General features: G+C 53.8%; 1 protein-coding gene across 2 annotated transcripts in view; it reads right to left on the bottom strand.

Moving 5' to 3' along the window:
• Sdk2 (sidekick cell adhesion molecule 2) overlaps positions 1-19,123 on the bottom strand; it is a 266,943-nt gene that overhangs the window by 39,462 nt on the left and 208,358 nt on the right. Inside the window, exons 23-36 of one of the 2 annotated variants that reach the window (XM_074045222.1) lie at positions 18,843-18,952; positions 18,596-18,746; positions 16,059-16,296; positions 14,725-14,840; positions 13,930-14,119; positions 12,451-12,549; positions 11,113-11,307; positions 10,028-10,229; positions 8,986-9,089; positions 8,415-8,485; positions 6,790-6,925; positions 5,220-5,276; positions 3,986-4,087; positions 3,754-3,869 (exon numbers count right to left, since the gene is read on the bottom strand). In XM_074045222.1, the coding sequence (XP_073901323.1) occupies positions 3,754-3,869; positions 3,986-4,087; positions 5,220-5,276; positions 6,790-6,925; positions 8,415-8,485; positions 8,986-9,089; positions 10,028-10,229; positions 11,113-11,307; positions 12,451-12,549; positions 13,930-14,119; positions 14,725-14,840; positions 16,059-16,296; positions 18,596-18,746; positions 18,843-18,952 (1,887 nt within the window). The remainder of the gene's footprint in view (positions 1-3,753; positions 3,870-3,985; positions 4,088-5,219; positions 5,277-6,789; positions 6,926-8,414; positions 8,486-8,985; positions 9,090-10,027; positions 10,230-11,112; positions 11,308-12,450; positions 12,550-13,929; positions 14,120-14,724; positions 14,841-16,058; positions 16,297-18,595; positions 18,747-18,842; positions 18,953-19,123) is intronic. The other variant, XM_074045223.1, reaches the window with a different exon arrangement.

Genomic DNA, 19,123 nt, shown 5'->3' with positions numbered 1-19,123 from the left:
GGGGGCAGGACGGGGTGTGCACGCCTGTAATCCCAGCAATCAGGAGGCCACAGGAGGATCATGAATTCCAGGCCCATTTGGAGCCTGTCTCAAAACAAAAAAGCTGGTGGGCTAGACCAGGTTGGTGGGCTGTAGTTTGCCAGTCCTGTTCCACTGGACTCTGGCCCGATTCTAGCATTTTAAATGAAGTTATTCAAGATCTGCAGACCTACATTGGCTGTAGCTTTCTTTTAGCTCCTGGATTGCACTAGCTCCGTCTGTCTTTCAGTCAGAGCAGACAGTCTGCTTCTCCCTTCTTCCAGAAGCGCAGTCTTCCCGCGGGCTCAGAGTCATCGCTCACTGCTTTTGGTCCCAGGGTCCCTTCTTTTGTGGTCTGTGTTTGTCTAGTCTCCTGGTTTTGAGCATGATCTATGTCCTGGGACTCCACAGTTCACATTTCCAGCCTAGACCCTCTCTCTTGAGCTCCAGCTGTGTCCCCAACTCTGCTCTGTCCCCCTCTCAAGGCCAGAGGTGTCTTGATGTCAGCACATGTGGAGCCAAACCTTTCCCTTCCCTTCCCTTTGTCTTCCTTCCTTCTCTCTCTCTCCTTCCTTTCTTTCTTTCTTTTTTTTTTTTTTTGATAAGACTGGAGTTTGAACTCAGGGCTTTACACTTGCAAAGCAGGCTCTCTACCACTTGAGCCACACCTCCAGTCCATTTTGCTCTGGTTATTTTGGGGATGTGATCTTGTGAATTATTTACCCCAGCTGGCCTCAAACTGAAATCCTCCCAATCTCAGTCTTCTGAGTAACTAGGATTACAGGTATGAGCCACCAGCGTCCAGCTTCTTCCTCCTTTTCCAGCCCTGTGCCTGGCAGCTCTATCTGCCCCTTGCATCCTGGTCTTGGATCTGGCCTTGCCGCTTCTCCTGCCCTCTGTACACCCTCTCAGCTCTGCTTTACCACATAAGGGGAGAACCACCCTTGCTCACCCCAGCTCGCCTGTCAGAATCACCATGACATCTCTGGATGATTCAGGTCCCTTCTAGGTGGCTGTGCTTTCCCCATTTCAGACTGAGCTCCAGAGTGACTCTCTGGAATTCTGAGCTCCCCGTGTTTCTCCTCTGCCCAAGCCCTTCCTGGCTGTCATCTCCCTCAGAATGAAAGCCCCAGCCCCAGGGCTCTCAGCACTGTGGGCTGCTCACCCTTCTTCCCCTTCCCATCACGCTCCCCCCAACCCACTCCTGGAGCACACAGGAGTTTGTGCACACTCCAAGCACCGACCTACCCCAGGACCTTTGCTCTTTCCCCTCTTTCTGGACTGTTCTTCATCTGGATTCATGTGACACATGCCCTGTATTCCTTTAGGTTTTTGCTCACACACTATTTTCTCATTAAGTCCTTTTCCAATAACTCCATTTAAAATGTCCAGCCTTCTCCCCATCTAGCTGCTTTGTTCACTGCTCTTGGGTGGTATTGCTTATTCTGTATTTTGTTGGTTTTTAGCTCATGTTGTCTGTTTGCTCTCTGCTTTACTCCTAGTACAGAGAACAAGGCAGGGCACAAGATAATTGCTTGATAAACACATGCTCCTGAATGACTAAAAGACAGAGGCTCTCGGAATGTGTGTGAATGTGCTGTCTGAGCGCGTCCCAGCTTAGCCTGACTTAAACAGAGGATCGCTGGAGCTGGGCTCATTGGTTAGTGATGTTACCATGTCATTCACGCGCCTGTGACTGAGTGCAAGTTAATTTGTTGGTCAACATGCCTCCAGGAGGCGGCAGTTCCGTCTCCACAGCTCGCATGCAGGTATGGCCAAGGATTTTTTGGAACCTGTAGACATCCGCTGTGTGCTATATAGTGCCTGGGAACCCACACATTTCCTGGATCTGTGTGTGAACTTGCAACTTCCAAACCTCGACAGTCTAGTGGCTGCCAAAGTGTTGCGGGCTCTGCCTGGCACCTTCTTCTTTTCTCGGGAGGCATGTGCTAAGGGTGCAATATTTAGTTTTCCCAGCTGGTGCTCCTGGGCAAAACCTTGAGGGTGTCATCCATCTTCAGCGCTTCCTTGGCAAGGCTCCTGCTTCCTCCCTCCCTCCCCCTTCACCCCAGATGGAAGAGACTCCTGCGCTGGATTCTGCCTTACATTGGGGTTACCCGTCTTTAATTTTTTTTGTGCTATTGGTGGTTGAACTCAGGGCCTTCCTAGGCAGGTGATCTACCACTCGAGCCACACCTTAGTCTTTTTGCTTTTAGTTTGCTTTTCAGATAGGGTCTCACACTTTTGTCTGAGCCAGACCTTGGATTGAGATCTACTTACCTCCACTTTTTAAGTAGTTGGGATTACAGGCATGTGCCACCACATCTGGCTCTGGGTTACCCTTTTTTTTGTGGTACTGGGATTTGAACTCAGGGCCTCATGCTTGCTGGGCAGGCACTCTACCACTTGAGTCACTCTGCAAGCACTATTTTGTGTTGGGTATTTTTGAGATAGGGTCTTGCGAACTATTTGCCTGGGCTGGCTTTGAACCACCATCCTCCTGATTTCTGCTTCCCAAGTAGCTTGGATTACAGGTGTGAGCCCCCAGCCTCCAGCTTGGGGGTTACCTGTCTTAACAGGCTGTGACAGAGTAAGCACTTCACCTTGGCTGAGACTCCGTTCCCACCTGTGGAATGAGGGGCTGGGCCAGGTAAACCATAGAGTCCTTGTGGCTCTCACCCTTGCCACCCCACCCCACGCCCGGGGTCATTGCACTGGGGCTGTTCTCTGGAATAATAGCCAACCACCAGGAACCAGAGTCCCTGGACAGTGGCTTGACAGGCAGGCCTCCAACACGGCTGAGGGCTGCACATTTCCTGTGCTCTAACCGGGAGGCAACTTCACCCTCTTCCCTAAGCCACTTTGTCTGGGGGCTGTGTGCTCAGCTTCCTCTTTACCCCACAGGGAGAGCCAGAGGCCTGGATTCTGCTGCTTGCTGTTTTATGGACTTGCCAGGCCACCTAAACTGGGTCTCAGTTTCCTTGTCTAATCTACCAGTTTTCTGGGGCTTTCAAGATTCCAAAGGCTCTATGAACGTTAGGGACAAACTGCACCCATTATAAAGTGTGACACCATCCAAAATCTAGAAATGATTTTTTTTTGGCAGGGATGGGACTAGGGTTTGAACTCAGGCTTCATATTTGCTGGGCAGGGACCCTACTACTTAAGTCACTCCGCCAGCCCTTTCTTGTGATGGGTTTTTCAAGATAGGGTCTTTTGAACTGTTTGCCCAGGGCTGACTTCCAACTGTGATCCTTCTCCTGAGTAGCTAGGATTATAGGCGTGAGCCACGGTGCCTGGCTAGAAATGATTTTTAAGCAGAGATCTCTGAATACTAACTGGTGGTGCTTTGCAAATTGGCCATCTAACTGGTATTAGTGTTGTAATTAGAGGGGCCAGTAACCCCCTGGAGGGGTCTGGAGTGATGTATGGGGCCTGGAGGTGGGTGGCAGGCTGCTAAGATGTCTTACACCCCCCCAAAGTGGGGGTGTTTGGTCAGAGCTCCTTGCATCTCAGCTTAACTTGCCTTTGGGACTCTGGCAGGATGAGTGCCACACTCCAGCTGCACAGTATTTCTGTCGCTGGGTGCAAACACTGAAGGCAGCAGGTACACAGCAGAGCTGGAGGGGTGAGCTGGCTGTAAGGAGGAAGGGCCCGGGACTCTCCCACCACCACCCACCCTCCAACCCGGCCCCTTGCCCCTCTGCAGCCCTTTGCTCTGCCCGAGGCCTGTACCTTGTAGCCCTGGATGTCTCCATTCTGGCTGTCCAGTGGGGGTGGCTCCCATGTCACATCCAACTGTGTGGCCAGAGCACCATGGACAGCGACGTTTTGGGGTGCTGCTGTGGGCACTGGCGGACATGGAGTGTAGTGAGTGAGTGGACTCCAGGGAGGGGGAGGTGAGTCAGGGAAGGAAAGGGACCCGAGATCCTATGCCTCCCCTGGCTGGACCTCATGGAGTACTCACCTGCCTCCCCAACAAAGACCTCCTGAGGGGGACTCAAGGGGCCCTCACCCACAGCGTTGTACACACTCATCCGAATCTCATACCGCCTGTGCTTGTTCAGGTCTGTGGGCGACAGTGGGGGAGGGGAAACACAGTGGTCACAGGCCCTGCTGTGGGGGAGGGACGAGACATCCTTGCAATTCTAGATCCCTGTGTGAAGGGTCAGCAGAAAACAGGTAGGAGATGGGGCCTCTTGGCCTTGGGTGATGGTATTGTCCAGCTGGAGACTGAAAGGGGCAGTATTAACAGTTCTGGGTGCCCAGGCCAGAGGGTCAGGTCCTCCCTGTGTGCCTTCTTTCCACAATGGCGAATGCAAGTCGTTTCCAGCCACATCTCAACTTGGGGCCCCACCCATCCCCACCTGGGCCTCTTGAATGCTAAGAGTGTGATCCACCACTGGGCTGCACCCCCAGTGTCCTGCCAGTTCCTTTCACAGGGAGCCTCAGCCCTGGAGGGAAGGGACTTATTGAAAGTGAGTTCTAGGCCAACAGACGCCATGTTTTCACCAAGTTTGGTGTGCTTGGGTAAGGATGCCTTGCAGAGGCTAGAGAAGGAAGCCAATGCAAGAAAACTGGCTCCATCATGCTGGGTGCAAGATGCTGTCCGTGTTCAAGGTGGCCCAGAAGGTCCCCACCCGTCTGTATTCTTCTCTCTCTGGCTCTCCCTCTCCTTCCCAGGTGGAAGTTCTGTCCTTGGGCAGGCACAGGGAAGGAGGAGGGTGGGTCAGACTCAAAGGAGTGGGCTTTCTCCTGAGTGTGGAGCCCTGGGCTGGGAAAGAGCCCCTTCCCGCCACCCACCCCCCCACAGGGAGTTGAGAAACAGAGCGAGGGTGGGGCTGGCCACACAGGGACAAGCTGACAAACAGAACTGCACAGTGCTCCCTGCACAAGCAGCCTTGGACAGAGAGGTAACTGGGCTCAACATGCCTTAGACCAGAGGAGTTGGGCAGCAGCAGCTCCTACTGTGACCTGCTGCCATCATCCCCCAACCTGCACAAGGCTGTGAACGTCCTTTTTCATCCCACACAGAAGATAAACTTGGGGACATGTTCCCTGGGAACGCCGCCTGCTTTGTATGTTACAGGTGAGCCTGATCTTCAAGTACCCATGGTAAGCACAGAGCTCTGCCTGGGGCCAGCTGTTTCGGGGGACCCACTCCCCATTGCTACACAGGGCTGCCATGCAAGGAGACTTACTGTCCAGCTCGTACTGCGTGAGGCTAGGCCGGGTCAGGTTCCGCATGGAGTATAAGGCTACAGGCCGGGGAAGGCAAGGACCAGAGGGAGATAGCAGACAGAGGTTAGTGCACACGTCTGCCACAAAGAACCCAACCAGGGCAGGATAGAGTGACAAAGCTGGTGACTGAGCTGGCAGAGGGACAGTTTCCAATTCTTGGTGCTGAGTTAGGGGCCAGGATGGGAGGAGGGGAGGAGGCAGCTCCCAGGACACTATTGTCTCTGTCTGGGGTGTGCACTGTGGTGCCCAAAGTCACAGGGAGTCCCTCAGAGTCCAAAGACCCTGGGGACAGCTCTGGGGAGGACCCTCTAGGCTCAACTGACTCTCTTGTTTCAAGATGGAGCTCTTGGAAATCCACCATGAAATACTGGAGCCATTAATTTCCCTCATATGAACCAGAAACAATTTCACTACCAGGAAATATGATTGTATTATACACAGGCTATATAAAACCACAGCCACCAGCACATGTCAGCCCCCCAAATAAATAAGTAAAAAGGAAGAAAATAACGTGAGCTGTTGGATCAGGTACTTCGAGTTTTTCTATTAATATTCCTTTGCTGCATGTTCAATCATTTTGTTGTCTGCTAACAGTCCCCAGAAGACAAGGCTCAAAAGGCTTGGGAAAATTAATGGAGAGGGTCTTAGCCCTTTCTCTCTCTCTTGCTAGTCTCTCTTCGGTGAGCGCCCCCCGCTTGCAGGACCCAAATCCTTCTGTGCTCCTCACCTTCCTGTCTACATCCCTCTCCCCTTCAAGAATCAACATGGAGCCCCATGGAGCCAACACCTATGTGCGCATCCTTTCCCAAACTGATGTTCACCTGCATCCCAGTCTGCCTCCTTGTTTTAGCCTCTCATCTGTTGCTATGTTACTGAAACAGCCACCAACCTGGTCCTTCACGCCCCATCTACCATGGCTGAGCCATCACCCTCATGCCCTAGAGTTCTCTCCTAACACAAAAGTCCACTTGCATCTTTCCCTGGCTCACGACTCTCCCTGCATTTCTCCCTGTGGTTTCTGTCCTGGCTCCTTCCTTCCTCATACGGGCAGGGCAGCGGCCTCCCTGAGGAACAAGAGGAGGCCTTGACTGCTGCCCTGGGGGCACCCTAGCTTTTGAGGTACTTTTTTCCCCTATGCTGAGCTCTCCTCATTGCCTGGCCAACCTGGAACCATCCTCCTTTGTCAAGGGGTGCTTTGCTGACCCTCCTGGAGCCCTGTAGCCACACTGCTGTGCCACTAGCCCCAGGCATCTGTTCCAGGGTTAACTTCTCCTGCGCCTGGGCCCTCCTTGGTCTGCAAATTCCAAGAGGGCTGGAACCTGTCGGCTTGATCTCTGGGGTGTTACAGGTGTCTTGGGAGAGGCAGAAGGTGCTCAGTGAACAATGGGATGGTGTTGGGGAGGCACACACGAGGGAGAGAGGCAGGCAGCAGGGTTGCAGGTTAGGGGATCTAAGGGACCTGGAAGCTTCAGAGCAGGGAGGTGGGTGTGCCTGCTCCCCCTCCTCTGAGTCCCTAGGAGTGACACTCACAGGTGAGCTCGGCCCACTTGGCCCCTGGGTTGTTGATGCTTCGAAGAGTGAAACCCCTCAGCCCTTCATACAGCAGTTCCCGGTACCGGATGCGGAAGCCCAGAGGGATACCATTGATCTTGTCCTCAGTTGGTGGCTGCAGGAAAGGAGGCAGGACATGGAGAGGGGCTCTGACTGCTGTTCACCCCACTCTGCTGCCATCTCTCCTCACCATGCCTCCTGATGCATCACAGCCCCAGAGTGGACACTGTGTCCTAACCAGCAGAAGTAATCAGGGTAACATGGAGTATTTTTAGTTCATTGAGCATTTCCAATGAGTGTTCCCTGTGAGGTAGGGAAGGGCAGGAATCACCGTGCAATCTGCCTTCGTCAGAACAGGAAACAGGCTCAAAGATGCTCAGATGCTTGTCCACAGCCACCCAGCAGAGATGGAAATACAACTTGGACACATAAGTCCAGGAATTCCCTGACCCACCTCGGTCCTCCCCAGGCCTGTTGCTCACTGCTCACTACCTGGCCAATACTTCCTGGTGGTTCCTGTGAGCTGAGCCCTGTCTGTTCTTCAGCAAGTACAAGGACGAGTGTGCCTGTGTACACTTGCTGTCCGCTCCCCGTCCACAGCTGAGTTGAGAACAGGCTTTGGGAGAAGGTGGGGAAAACTTTTTATGAACCTCTTTTAAAAAATCTGCTGAAACTGTTCAGCCTTTTATTAGTTCCTTAATTGCCTTCCTGGCTGCAGGGGCATGTCCCTGCCCCCCTCTGCTAGGTCAGCTCCAGTCTGCTCCAACCTCCCCCAGCTCAGGTGCGGCTTCACCAGGTCATTTCCATTTAGGGGGTGTGGGAATCCTGGGTCTCAGCTGCACACAGCTCAGGCTGGGGCCAGCCCCTCTCATCCTGAGAATCAGGGACAACAGCTGGCTGCTTTGGGGTCTTGTGGGTGACCTGCTGAGTCCAAGACTGGGCTTCCAAGAGCATCGGAGGGTCCTGAAGGGAAGGATGTGTGGGCAGCTTGGGTTGTCCAGGCCCTGGCAGAACAGGCAGTGCCCACTGAAGAGCAGGCAGCCAAAGGAGGCATGAGGGAAGGGACAATGGGCTCACCGTGACGGGCATAGGTCTCTATTAAGAATCTCTTTAGTGGGGGCTGGCAGAGTGGCTCAAGCAGTAAGAGCACCTGCCTAGCAAGTGTGAGGCCCTGAGTTCAAACCTTAGTGCTGCTAAAAAAAAAAAAAGAATCACTGATCACTGGGTCTGGGTTTCATGGAGACTTGGGGACCCCCAAGTCCTAAGTACCTTTCTGCCCAAGGATTCAGAGACCTGGAGTTACAAGGCTGATCCTGCCACTCATGAGCTGACTTGGGGCTGTGCACGTCCCCTCCTGAGTCTCTGTGCTCAGAGGCAGTAGGGGTGACAGCCTCTGCCTGGCATGAGTGTCTGGAGGTGGAATAGGTGCATGTGTGTACAGAATGCACCACGACAGTCGCACACTTGCATTTCTCATGCCTGTCTGTTGCTCTGGAGAGAACCTGGGAGAACCTGGGCCCAGGCTGCCCAGGTGAGGCCTGTTGGCTTCGGGTCCCAGTAAGAAGCGTATCTGAGTCCTCAGAGATGAACCCACCCTGACTTACCTGCCATCGGATTAGCACAGAAGTGGTGGTGTGGGGCGTCACTGAGAGGATGGTGGGTGCTTCATCGGGGGCTGCAGAGAGAAGCAGGCAGGTGGGCTCCATGAGCTGGGGCTTCAGCCCCAACCAGGAGCCCATGGGGACCAGATTCTGCTGATACTGGACTAGCAGCTGGTCCTACTAAGTCACCCTGTATGCTCGCCAACCCAACTTCTGCAGAGCAAAGGGCCAGCCTGGGGCAGAGACCTGACTCCAGTCCAGACCCAAGGGTCCTAGAGCCCCTCCACTCTGTCCCTTAAAGCCACAGGGCTTATTAGGATGCTCTGTACAGGCACCCTTTCCCGTTCTCTGGTGGCTGAAGGGACATCAGAGAAGGAATACAGTGGTATGCCAGGCTGGGTCTGGGGCCCCAAGCCCCTGGCAAAGGCCGCTTCTGGTCCAAACCTCCTAGGGCTGCAGGGCCCAGCTGGCCTGTGTCCTCTCATCTTCAGACCCCTCCTCTCCCAGAATGCCCAGTACCCAGGAAGTAGCCAGGGGCCAAGAGCAAGAGACCCAAGTAGGGAGTGGCACTGACCGGCCTGCAGGGTGGTCAGCGATTCAGACTCCTCGCTAAACTCACTGTCCCCGATGTCATTGGTCGCCTTCACTCGGAACTTGTAGGATGTGAAGGGCTTAAGCCTGTAGAGGAATTGGGGTTCAGTGATCAAGATGTCTGTTAGACTTAGAATATGAATTGTGGTCCCTCACCTCCCTACCCCCTAGGCCCATGTGTTGAAGTCTGGGTCCCTGGCTGGTGGCACTATTTTGGGGAATGTGGAAACTTGAGGAGGTGGGGCCTAGCTGGAGGAATTTGGTCACTGGGAGTGTGCCTTTGAAGGGCATATCTTGTCCCTTCCTCTAATCCTTCTGTATGCTGGCTGCTGCGATATTTTGTCTCTACTCAGGCTCAAAGAAATGGAGCCAGCCAATCTTGGACTGAAACGTCTGAAACCACGAGCCAAAATAAACCCTTCCTCCTTTTGAGTTGTTGTTCTTAGGTATTTGTCACAGTGATGAAAAGTCTGACTCATACAGTGTTCTTGAAGACCTTGCTCTCCTGAATTCAGTGAACTGGGGTGGGGGGGTGCAGGGAGCAAGGTTCCCAAGAGAGAACCCGAACTGTCTCCAAAAGCCTCTCTCAGCAAATGTCTTTCTTCTTGATTTACGGGGGCGGGGAAGGTGGGGAGGAGAGGATTGCTCGAACTCCTGGTCACGTCGACTGGAATATAAAAAAATACAACCAGCAGGAATTAAATTGAAGGCAGAGTTTCGGAGTGGGCTCTGTGCCCCTATTAAAGATGGGAGGAAGATGCTGGCTGGGGAGAATTGCTAATGAAGGATGGCAAGCACTTGCTAACAGCAGCCGGCCAGGCTCCAGAAATAATTAAGAGGCAGCCTAATGGGGCTCCTAGAGAGGGGGAATGGAGCTGGAGAGAAGACAGAAGACAGAGTCCTCCTGGGTGGGGCAAGCTAAGACAGTTTTGGGGGCCAGGCTGAAGGTGTTCTCAGAAGCTCTGTGGTGAATACTGGGGGGACCACCAATGAGGGTGGAGATGCTGGCATGGACCCCGCCTCACCTGTCCACAGTGAAGGAGGAAGCATTGTGGCTCACGGAGGCTGAGTGCAGTGCCCACCTGCCACTGGGCAGCTCGCGAGTCTGGACCGTGTAGTAACGCACTGGGGACAGCCCGTCACTGCCTGGCTCCCAGGACAGTAGCACACTGCGTGCTTTCACATCCTCCTGCTGCACCACAGGCTTGCTGGGGGGCTGGGGGCGGTCTGGGAGGTGAGAAAACACAGGCGGGGGAGAGGTGGGGCCTTCTCAAGAGGAGAGGGGGTGCCCTAGACTCCTGCTGGCACCCCTTTCCCATCCCCACTTCCACGCACATGTCCCTTGCCTAGTCTTTGCCAGCAGCCAGCAGCTAGCAGCTCTCCTGGTCAGAGCCCCACCCTCAGCTGCTAGATGCCCAGGTGTCTGGGAATTCACATCTCCCTGTTCTGCACTGTTCCTGATTGAGAGGGATCAAGCCATTCTTCCCTCTGTGGGAATTCACTCACACCACGCCCCAGCTTGGCTTCCTTCTCCTCGCAGCCTTCCTCCTCCACCCCTAACTGTGGCATTACTGGTGTTTGGACTGATGCTTCTGGATGTGCATGATATGTACTTAGCTGCATCCCTGGTCTCAATGCCAGGAGTATCTCCCGCAGCTGTGACAAATGAAAGGCCTCCAGAAGTTGCTTTGGGGAAAGGAAACCTTTGCTGAGAACCACTGTTCATTGCGTTTTCCTGGAAATATTTTCCAATCAATCAGGGCTCAAGGCCTGCTTGAGTCAGCTTAGGGCATCAGGGCAGGATCTACCAGGACTCTAGGCTCAGCCCTGATGGTCCACCCAACTGGACAAGGCCAGTGCTGGGAGGGGGAGGGGAGAAAGAGGGAAAGCCCTCACTAACCTTCCCTTTAGAAAACCAGAGCCCAGAAGGATTCTGGGAAAGAGGCTCTGCAAGTTGGTTACACCTGTCTCTGACACTGACTCCACTTTCAGTTCAGACTCACTAGATAATCCCAGTCACCCACTAAGAAAGCCTCTGAGCATTCAGGTTGGCCGAGGAGGATTGCCTTCAGGTGCCCTCCAGGGACCCCCAGCCCCCATGGGCAGTCACCTCTCTTCTCGGTGGTCACCACCAAGGCTTCAGCAGCCTCTCCCCAGCCTTTGCGGGTCTGGGCTGTGATGCGGAACAGGTAGACAGACTCTGGCTTGAGACCGGTGGCTGTGTACTGGCGGGCGCTGGGTGCCAGCACCTCCACCGTGGCAGTGTTGGCTGTGGTGGCGTTGAGCCGGTGTGTGATCTGGTAAGCTGTGGGGAAGGAAGGAAGGGGCAGCGCTGGACAGCAAGGCAGGCTGCCTCCAGCACCTTTTCTCACTGGCCACAGCAGCACCTGTACTTGGGTGTTGCTGGCTGTGGTTTGTCTGCCTGAAGCCTTCATGGTCACTCTTATAGCCTTGGCTGCACTTGGGGAGAGTGGACTGTCAGTGGCATAGGTGGGGACTCAAAGCAGTGTCTACAACTCCCATGTCAGCCAAAATGAGGAAACTGAGGCCGGAAGAAGCCAGACCATTTGCTAGCAAGTGGCTGAGCTAGAAGTACAGACGACCTTTCAGTACTAAAGCACTTGACACCTCTGTCACTCTGTCTTCTGGAGACATGGCATGCTTCCTGGGTGGGTGTGCAGGAGAGCAGAACCCAGACCCTGGAACACATAGGCCAAGCCACCATTTGTGTGCATACTTTCTAGTTTTTTTAATTAAAAAAATTTTTTTCTTTGAGACAGGGTCCAGACTGGCTTCAAACTTAAGATCCTCCTGTTTCAGTCTCCTGAGTGTATTTTTAATTTTTTTGTTGTTGTTGTTGCAGACAGGGCCTTTCTATGTTGTCCAGGCTGTCGTCGAATTCCTGGGCTCAGTTGATCCTCCTGTCTCAGTCCCCAGTAGCTGGGACTACAGGTGGGCTCCAACACGCCCAGCAGCTAAGCCATTAATGTAAAAGTGAGGGGCTGATGCCATGGTGGGAAGCAGACTTGTTCAAGTTCGCAGAGCTGCTGCCTTTGACTTGGGTGTATGCACTGGGGAGAAACTTGAATGTGAAGAGAAATTTCTGATCTGTGCAGATTGCCCTCCCTGTTTCCCCAGCAGTGCACCCTCACTTGGCCCCACTTAGGGGAGAGCCACTGAGGTCTACCAGTTGGTCAGCTGACTCTAGGCATTTGGAGGCACAAACCCAGCCAATGGTCCTTAAGGGACCTGAACTTTGACCTTGCCCTCCAGCAGATAATGTTATAGGCAGAAACGTCAAACGGGAAATATAACTTAGATCCCATTCATAAGGAGATATGTGAGCACTTCCTGGGCCTATCCCATCTCTTGTCAACATGAGGGTGTCTCTACAATCCTTTATGCAGTCTCCTTCCTGCAGACATGGCACAGGAGAAGGCATGCTTACCCAGGATGATACCGTTCGGTGTAGCAGGGGGCTGCCAGATCAGCCTCACAGATGTGGTCCTCACCTCTGGGAACAGGATGCCCATGGGCGGGCCTGGGACTGCAGGGGACAGAGGGGGAAAAGCTGACAGGGAGGGTGCTGCTCAGCCCCAAGCCAAGTTCAGCTCCAGCAGAGCAGCCCAGCGGGGGCAGGGGAGCCAGGGCTCAGTCCAGCTCAGTGGGTGTGGTGCAGTGTTCCAAGCCTGGCACTGGGTTAGGAGCCAGGGATGGGAAAAATAAAATCAACAAGGTTTCTACCCTCTGAATAGAGATTATGTGGCAGGGGCCCAAGGTTCCTGCCTCTTTGGACTCACTGTCTGTGTACACACTCTTAGAACTGGGCAAATGGGCTCTGACCTGAATCTGTGCTTTATTTTTAATTAATTAATTTTTGCGGTACTAAGGATCTAACCCAGGGTCTTGCACATGCTAGGCCAGTGCTTTCCTACTGAGCCATGTGCCCAGCCCCAACTTAGAAAGCTCTGCCCTGACTTCTCTCCACCTGCTGGGTAAGGTGGCCAAGGGAAGAGCTCTCCCTGAGCCTCCATGACCTCTCTCTCCAGATCTCACTCTGGAATCCTAGGATCCTGAAAACTCCTTTCCAGACAGTCCCAAGCATACTTCCAGGGTCTGCATGGGCCCACTCCCCAGATCTACTGCCCTAGGGCAGGCTGTGTGCCCCTCAGCCTAGGGACCCAAGGGGCCCGCTGTTTTAGAGGAGTGGATGGAGACTGGGGAGGATGAGGGGAGAGGGTAGGACATGGAGGGACCAGGGTAGGGGGAGCAGTGACTGGCAGGGGTGGGGAGGCGTCCCCTGTGATGCTTTATTCCAGTACAGAATGCCGAGGAGCCTGAGATCTGTAAACGTGAATGTGACCTTCTCGGTCATTATATGGGTATATTTGTCAAGGCAGGAGGATAGAACATATTTAATTTAACAGCTCATTAGCTAGATTTATAACTCTAGAATATATAGACATATGCTATTTGGGCTTTTGCACTCCTTTCTGGACCCTGCAAATCTTTGCGGTGGGCAGGCCATGGGGAGAAGGAAGGGCAGAGGGCCTTTCCGTCAGCTTGGGATGGCGAGTTTTGTCATAGGGATAAATGCAGATGTCGCTCTTTTGCAAACAGGACCAGGAGGCTGGAGTCCAGGAAAAATCAAGACTTAACTCAAAGTGAACCTGTCCCATGTACTTGATCCCGAGAGGGACCAAGAAAGTGGAATCAGATGTCCAACTGCCCTCGTGTTGTCCTTTCTTCCTTAGGGATTAGCACCCTCTTACAGAGGGGTTAGTAGACCCTAGTGACCACAGGAGGAGCTGGAGGTCATAGCTTCCTCTCCTCTGGGGCAGGGTAGGGCACCAGGAGGCGAGGCTGCGGGGCAGGATGGAAGGCTGCTCATTCCGTCTCGCGTGGGTCAACTGAGATTTGAACTTACCATCATCCAGCGTCCGCTCCAGTACGGGAGGGTGGCTGGGGCTGCCGTCCCCCACGCGTGTGAAGGCCAGCACCCGGACCTCGTAGAGCACGTACTTCCCTAAGCCTGTGAGTTGGACACTGCGAGATGAGTTGCCTTCTACCAGCCAGAAGCTGGGCTGGGAGTCTGCGTCCTTCTCCTTGTATATCACCTGCCAGGGCCCAGCACAGGTAAGGGCCTCAGTCCTGGGTCTCACCCTGCTAGTACTTGTCCTGGGTCTAATCCAGGGTAGGGGTATGGGATAGGCAGACTCAGGCTTCTTGGAGTGGCTTGGCCCCAAGAGAACGTGGGGTAATTTCAAAGCTGGTGCTCTTGGAGGGCTTGGGACACAAAGATAGACTGGCTATAGAGCCAGAGGTCCCTTAATGGCATCCAGGTGGGAAGACAGGCTCAAGGTCACAGAGCTAGTAAGGGCAGACATCAGCCCATGTCTCCCAGCTTGTAGGCCAGGGCAGGACCTTATGGCTAGGCCCAGCTTTAAGAGGAATCTAAAACATAACAGAAACCAAAACTGGGCCCATCGGGGGGCTGAGAGTGAGGCTTGGGCTGCCTAGTATGGCCTCTGGGGAGAGGGGGCATAGCTCCAAGGACCCTGGGACTCACTGGAAGTCTCTCCACCCCTAAAGGAGGCTCCTTGGCTGCTGCGGTGACAGGTGGGTGGGAGGTTGGGCAGATCTTTTGTGTCTACTATAGGGAGCAGAGATCCAGAAGGTGACAAAGACAGGGAGCCCACCCGCCTCTGATGCAGAGACACACCTTGTAGCCCAGCACAAGCCCGTTGCGATCGGCTTCAGGGATCTCATTCCAGCGTACCAGCATGCTGCTAGAGGTTGTGGCCAGTGCGGACACGTTGGTGGGACCAGAGGACGGGACTGTGGGAGACAGGTGGAGAAAAGGAACTGAGGACCCCAAGTCCTTCCTGCAGTGGAGGGGGTGGAGCAGGACATGGGCCAAGAGAGGAGTCAGCTTGATGCTGTCTGCTCTATGTATGGAAGAAAACATGGTACAGCTGGTCCCCAAATTGCAAATTATCCTTCTAGGATGGCTCGGGGCTTGGAATGTCACCAACTCTGTGTCTGGCTTCAGCTTCGCCTCCCTCATTATTCTTTGCTCAGACTGTCTTTAGATGAGCTTGCATTTCCTGCCAGCACAGCCAGGAGGGGTAGGATGGGGAGACTAGGAATGCCAAGAGAGCTGCCTGTCATTTTCTTTTTTTCCCTCTTTCCCTTTTTTCCTTCCTCCCTCCCTTCTTTCCTCCCTCCCTTCTTTCCTCCCTTTCTCCCCCTTCCTCCCTTTTTTTTTTGCAGTCCTGGGATTTGAACTCAGGACCTCAGACTCACTAGGCAAGCACTGTACCACTTGAGCCACACCCCAACCCTTTCTGTTTTTAGTTTGCTTTTCAGATAGGGTCTTATAACTTTGCCTGGTCTAGCCTCAGACCTTGGTCCTCCTATTTCCATCTCTTGAGTAGCTGGGATTACAAGTGTGTGATACCATACCCAGCTTATTTGTGAAATAGGATCTTGCTAACTTTTTACCCAGGCTGGCCTTGAACCTTGATCTTCCTGTCTCTACTTCTCAAGTAGCTGGGATTACAAGTATGTACCACCATGCCCAGCCCTCCACCTGTCATTTAAAAGGTGCCAGATAAAAGTCACAGGGCTGCGGACCACATGTGGACAAATGAGGGCTTCTTTTAGGTTGGGCTCATGGTCTGTAGATGACCCCTTGCTAGGCCCCTTGGAGCTTCTGGTTGTGTTTCTGGAATGTTTGGAGAGTGGATCCTTCCCTGAACCTCCATCTCAGGTTCCTTCAGGCACCACTAATGTCAGGATTAAAGCTGAGGAGTGGGAGGTGGGCAGTTTGGATAGTCAGACAGCTTGGTATTCTAAGAGTCCCTGACAGTGGGAACAGTCACAGAGGAGGAGCAGGCACTGGGGGCCTTGGTGATATGGCAATATGGCAGGGCTCTCTGCAGTGCTCCAAGCACAGGAGAAGCTGCTCGGGCTGTCTTTGGAAACAGCCTTGTGTGCAATTCAAAACCTCCTGTTCAATCGGATGGCCCTGAGGGCAGAGAGATAGAGCAGTACCTGATTCCCGGGTCCTGCCCACCACCATCTGGCTCCAGGGTCCACTTCCAATGGCGTTGAAGGCCTGGACCTGGACGCGATACTCTGTCCACTCCTCCAGGTCTTCAATGGTGTACTCCCGCTCCACTCGGTCCTGGACCACGTGGCTCAGAGTTTTCCCATGGCCATCTGACCGGCTGTACTTGATCTTGTAGCCCACAGACTCAGGGTTCCCGTTGTATTCCATCTCTGGGAGAGGCTATACCAAGGTGGGGATGGGGGAGGGGGAAGGTGATGTGAGGGAGGCTACCCTGTCCAGGAAGGGCTGCCTGGGATGGGGGGGGCTTGTGTTCCTTTTCCAGGGAGCCTTTGAGGGGACCCAGCCCACCACCTGAAGTCTAAGCTGTCCACGTCTGTGACAGGTGCTCTCTCCCTCGGGGTGTGGCTTGGGTTGGGTAACGCTGTGTTTCTGATGGTCCCAGCTCTACTCCAGGCTGCAAGGAGAAGCAGCCTCATTCTTTACTCCCCTACTCGGGGAGATGGTCCTTTTCAGGAGGCTCAAAGGCCACCTATCCAACACTGTCATGAGCATGGGCTCTGGCTGTCACCCCTGCCTGACTCCCTGTCTCAGGCTGCCAACGCACACTTTATTAATTGCTTACCACACCTGTACTTGGCTCATGCTGCCCTTGGAGGAGTGGGCAAGCAGAAAGGGCCTCTGTCACTGCCAGGAAGTCCTGTTATCCAGCAAGCCTCAGCCTGACCTGCTGCATCTTTAGCTTCCTTCTGGTTTGAGTCTTGCCATAGATAAAAGGCAGATTCCTTTTCTGGGTCTTAGGTCTGGGCTGGAGGGCCTGCGGTCACCAGTTCAAGGTTGTTTGGATGACCCTGGACAGTGTTGGTAGGCAGTGGAGGGGCAGTTCACTGGGAGAGCCGTTGACTTTCACTCCTCCTCTGAAAGGGACAGAGTGGAGCCGGGGCGTCCACAGCCTCTCTTCCCCCATTTTACTTCTCAAGGCTCTAAAGGTCTACAGTTCACAGCTCACCGTATTCTGACCCACTTTATTCACTCCCTCCCCTCCAGCTCCTGCTGCTCCACTCACCCTCTCTCCCACCCCTCCACAGACACTTAGTGAGGGACCAGAGGCCATTAAGACAGCAATCAATGACCCGAGAGCCTGAGACGGGACTGGAATGGGGCTTTCCTACCTGCTAAGGAGAGGTAACGGGCCATGCACCATTAAGCAGGCCTGAGAGGTGCTGGGCTGCAAGGCACAGCTACTGTCTTCTCTTCCCCCACCCCCATCTAACCTTCGATGTTGGAAAGCTTCAAGTGAGAGTCAATAGGTAAGTTTGGGCCAGCAGGGGGTGGTGCAGAGGCTGCAGCGGAGGTCCAAAAAAGCTGCCTAGGTGCCTGCCCACCTATCCACAGTGCCTGGGACTACTGCACTGTTCTGAAGGGCAGTGCTGCTGGGCACCTGCCACCTGGGAGGGAAGCCATAATTGATAACCAATGTTAATGGAGGGTTGATGGTGCCAGGGGCTCTCATAGCCACAGGCCATCCCCTTCAGGCTGTCCCTCTCAGCGATGGCCATCACAGCTCCAAGGTACACCTGGCTCACCGGGTGAGCCTTTTTGCAAACTGTGTCTTGCACACTCGTGAGAGATCTTCCATGGAGACAGAGAGCTGTGTGCTCAGAGGAGCCTGTGGAGCATTGTCAGGATGGATCTCCCCTATGCCAGGATTTCGGGGTACGGGCAGCTCCCCATAATTCTGTGTCTAGGAATTCTCCTTTGTTCCACATGCCTCGGGGGACTGAAGCTTCAGTGATTCTGGGCATCGCTGGTCCTGGGAGACAGCAGTGCACTTAGTGGCTAGGGCTGTGGATTTTGGGGTGCAGACTCTGGGCAGAATCCCAGTCCTGCTGTTAAGTGGGAGTGTGGAAGGATGTGCGGTCCTGGGCCTGTTGAGAGCATTCAGCACTGGACTTGGAATAAAGCACCCAGGGCAGCGTCTGGCAAGAGAGAAAGCCTCAGTGTGCTAGCATGCTACCTCATGCAGGGCCACCTTGGTAATGACCGTCAACATATAGCCCTGAGCTCTGAGACTGTCTGGAGAGCCTGATGGCCCCTTCCAGGCCACCTCCACCTTAGCAGCAAGCAGGTGCCTATTCTCTGATAGAGCATGGGAGCTGTGTGGCTCCTAACTTCTCTGAGCCTCAGTTTTCTTAACTGTACATTGGGATGATGTTATATCCTCTGTAGTCCCTGGGAGGATTAAATTTAAAATGCTTGACACTTGGCAATGCTCACTAAACAGCAATTTTTAAACTCCTTCCTCTCAAGGGGCTTATTTCTTCATTTGGCTACATTTGACTGTTAGGTTCTTTACTAGGTAAGTAAAGAAGAAAAAAAAGAAAAAAATTTTAAAAATTAAGCAATTAAAGAGAAAGAAGCATAGACATTCAACGTGTGCCCACTTTGAGGCATGACAGCAGCTGTGTAGGGTGGCCAAGGTTGAGAGACACCCACCCCACTGCCCTCAAGGGAGTCTTACCATCCAGCGGAACCACAGGCTGGTCTCACTGGCTGTGCGCAGAGTTACGTTGGCTGGGGCCATGTCTGGGGGTGCCTGGAGGGTCTGGATCTTTCTAGAAGGCTGACTGGGTGGGCTAGTGCCTACAATGTTCACCTGGCGCATTCGGAAACTGGGTGGGGTGGAAGGGATGAACAAAGTGGTGAGGGAGGACTCCAGGGTCAGCCCCGGCTCCAGGGGGGCAGACCTCACTCACCCCATGCCTTACCTGTAGAAAGTGAAGGGGTTGAGGTCAGGCACTTCCAAGGAGCGCACATCTGGCTCATTGCTCAGTTGGTGGATGAGCAACCACTCCTCTCCCTCCCCGACCACGCCTACCTGGAAAAGGGGGACCTTTAGACCTGTCCAGCCTGCAGGGCTGAGGTGGGGTGCTCTGAGCCCCAGCTCCTAGAAGACACTATTCTGCCCAGAGAAGGTCTTGGTCCAAATCCCAGGACTCACCTGGAGGACACCAAATGGGCCAGCATCTTTCCAGGCCCTTAAACAAGA

Source organism: Castor canadensis, chromosome 11 (assembly GCF_047511655.1).
Source record: "Castor canadensis chromosome 11, mCasCan1.hap1v2, whole genome shotgun sequence".
NCBI lineage: Eukaryota > Metazoa > Chordata > Mammalia > Rodentia > Castoridae > Castor > Castor canadensis.
Note: the sequence above shows the minus strand (reverse complement) of the source record. Positions and strands in the feature narration are given on the sequence as shown.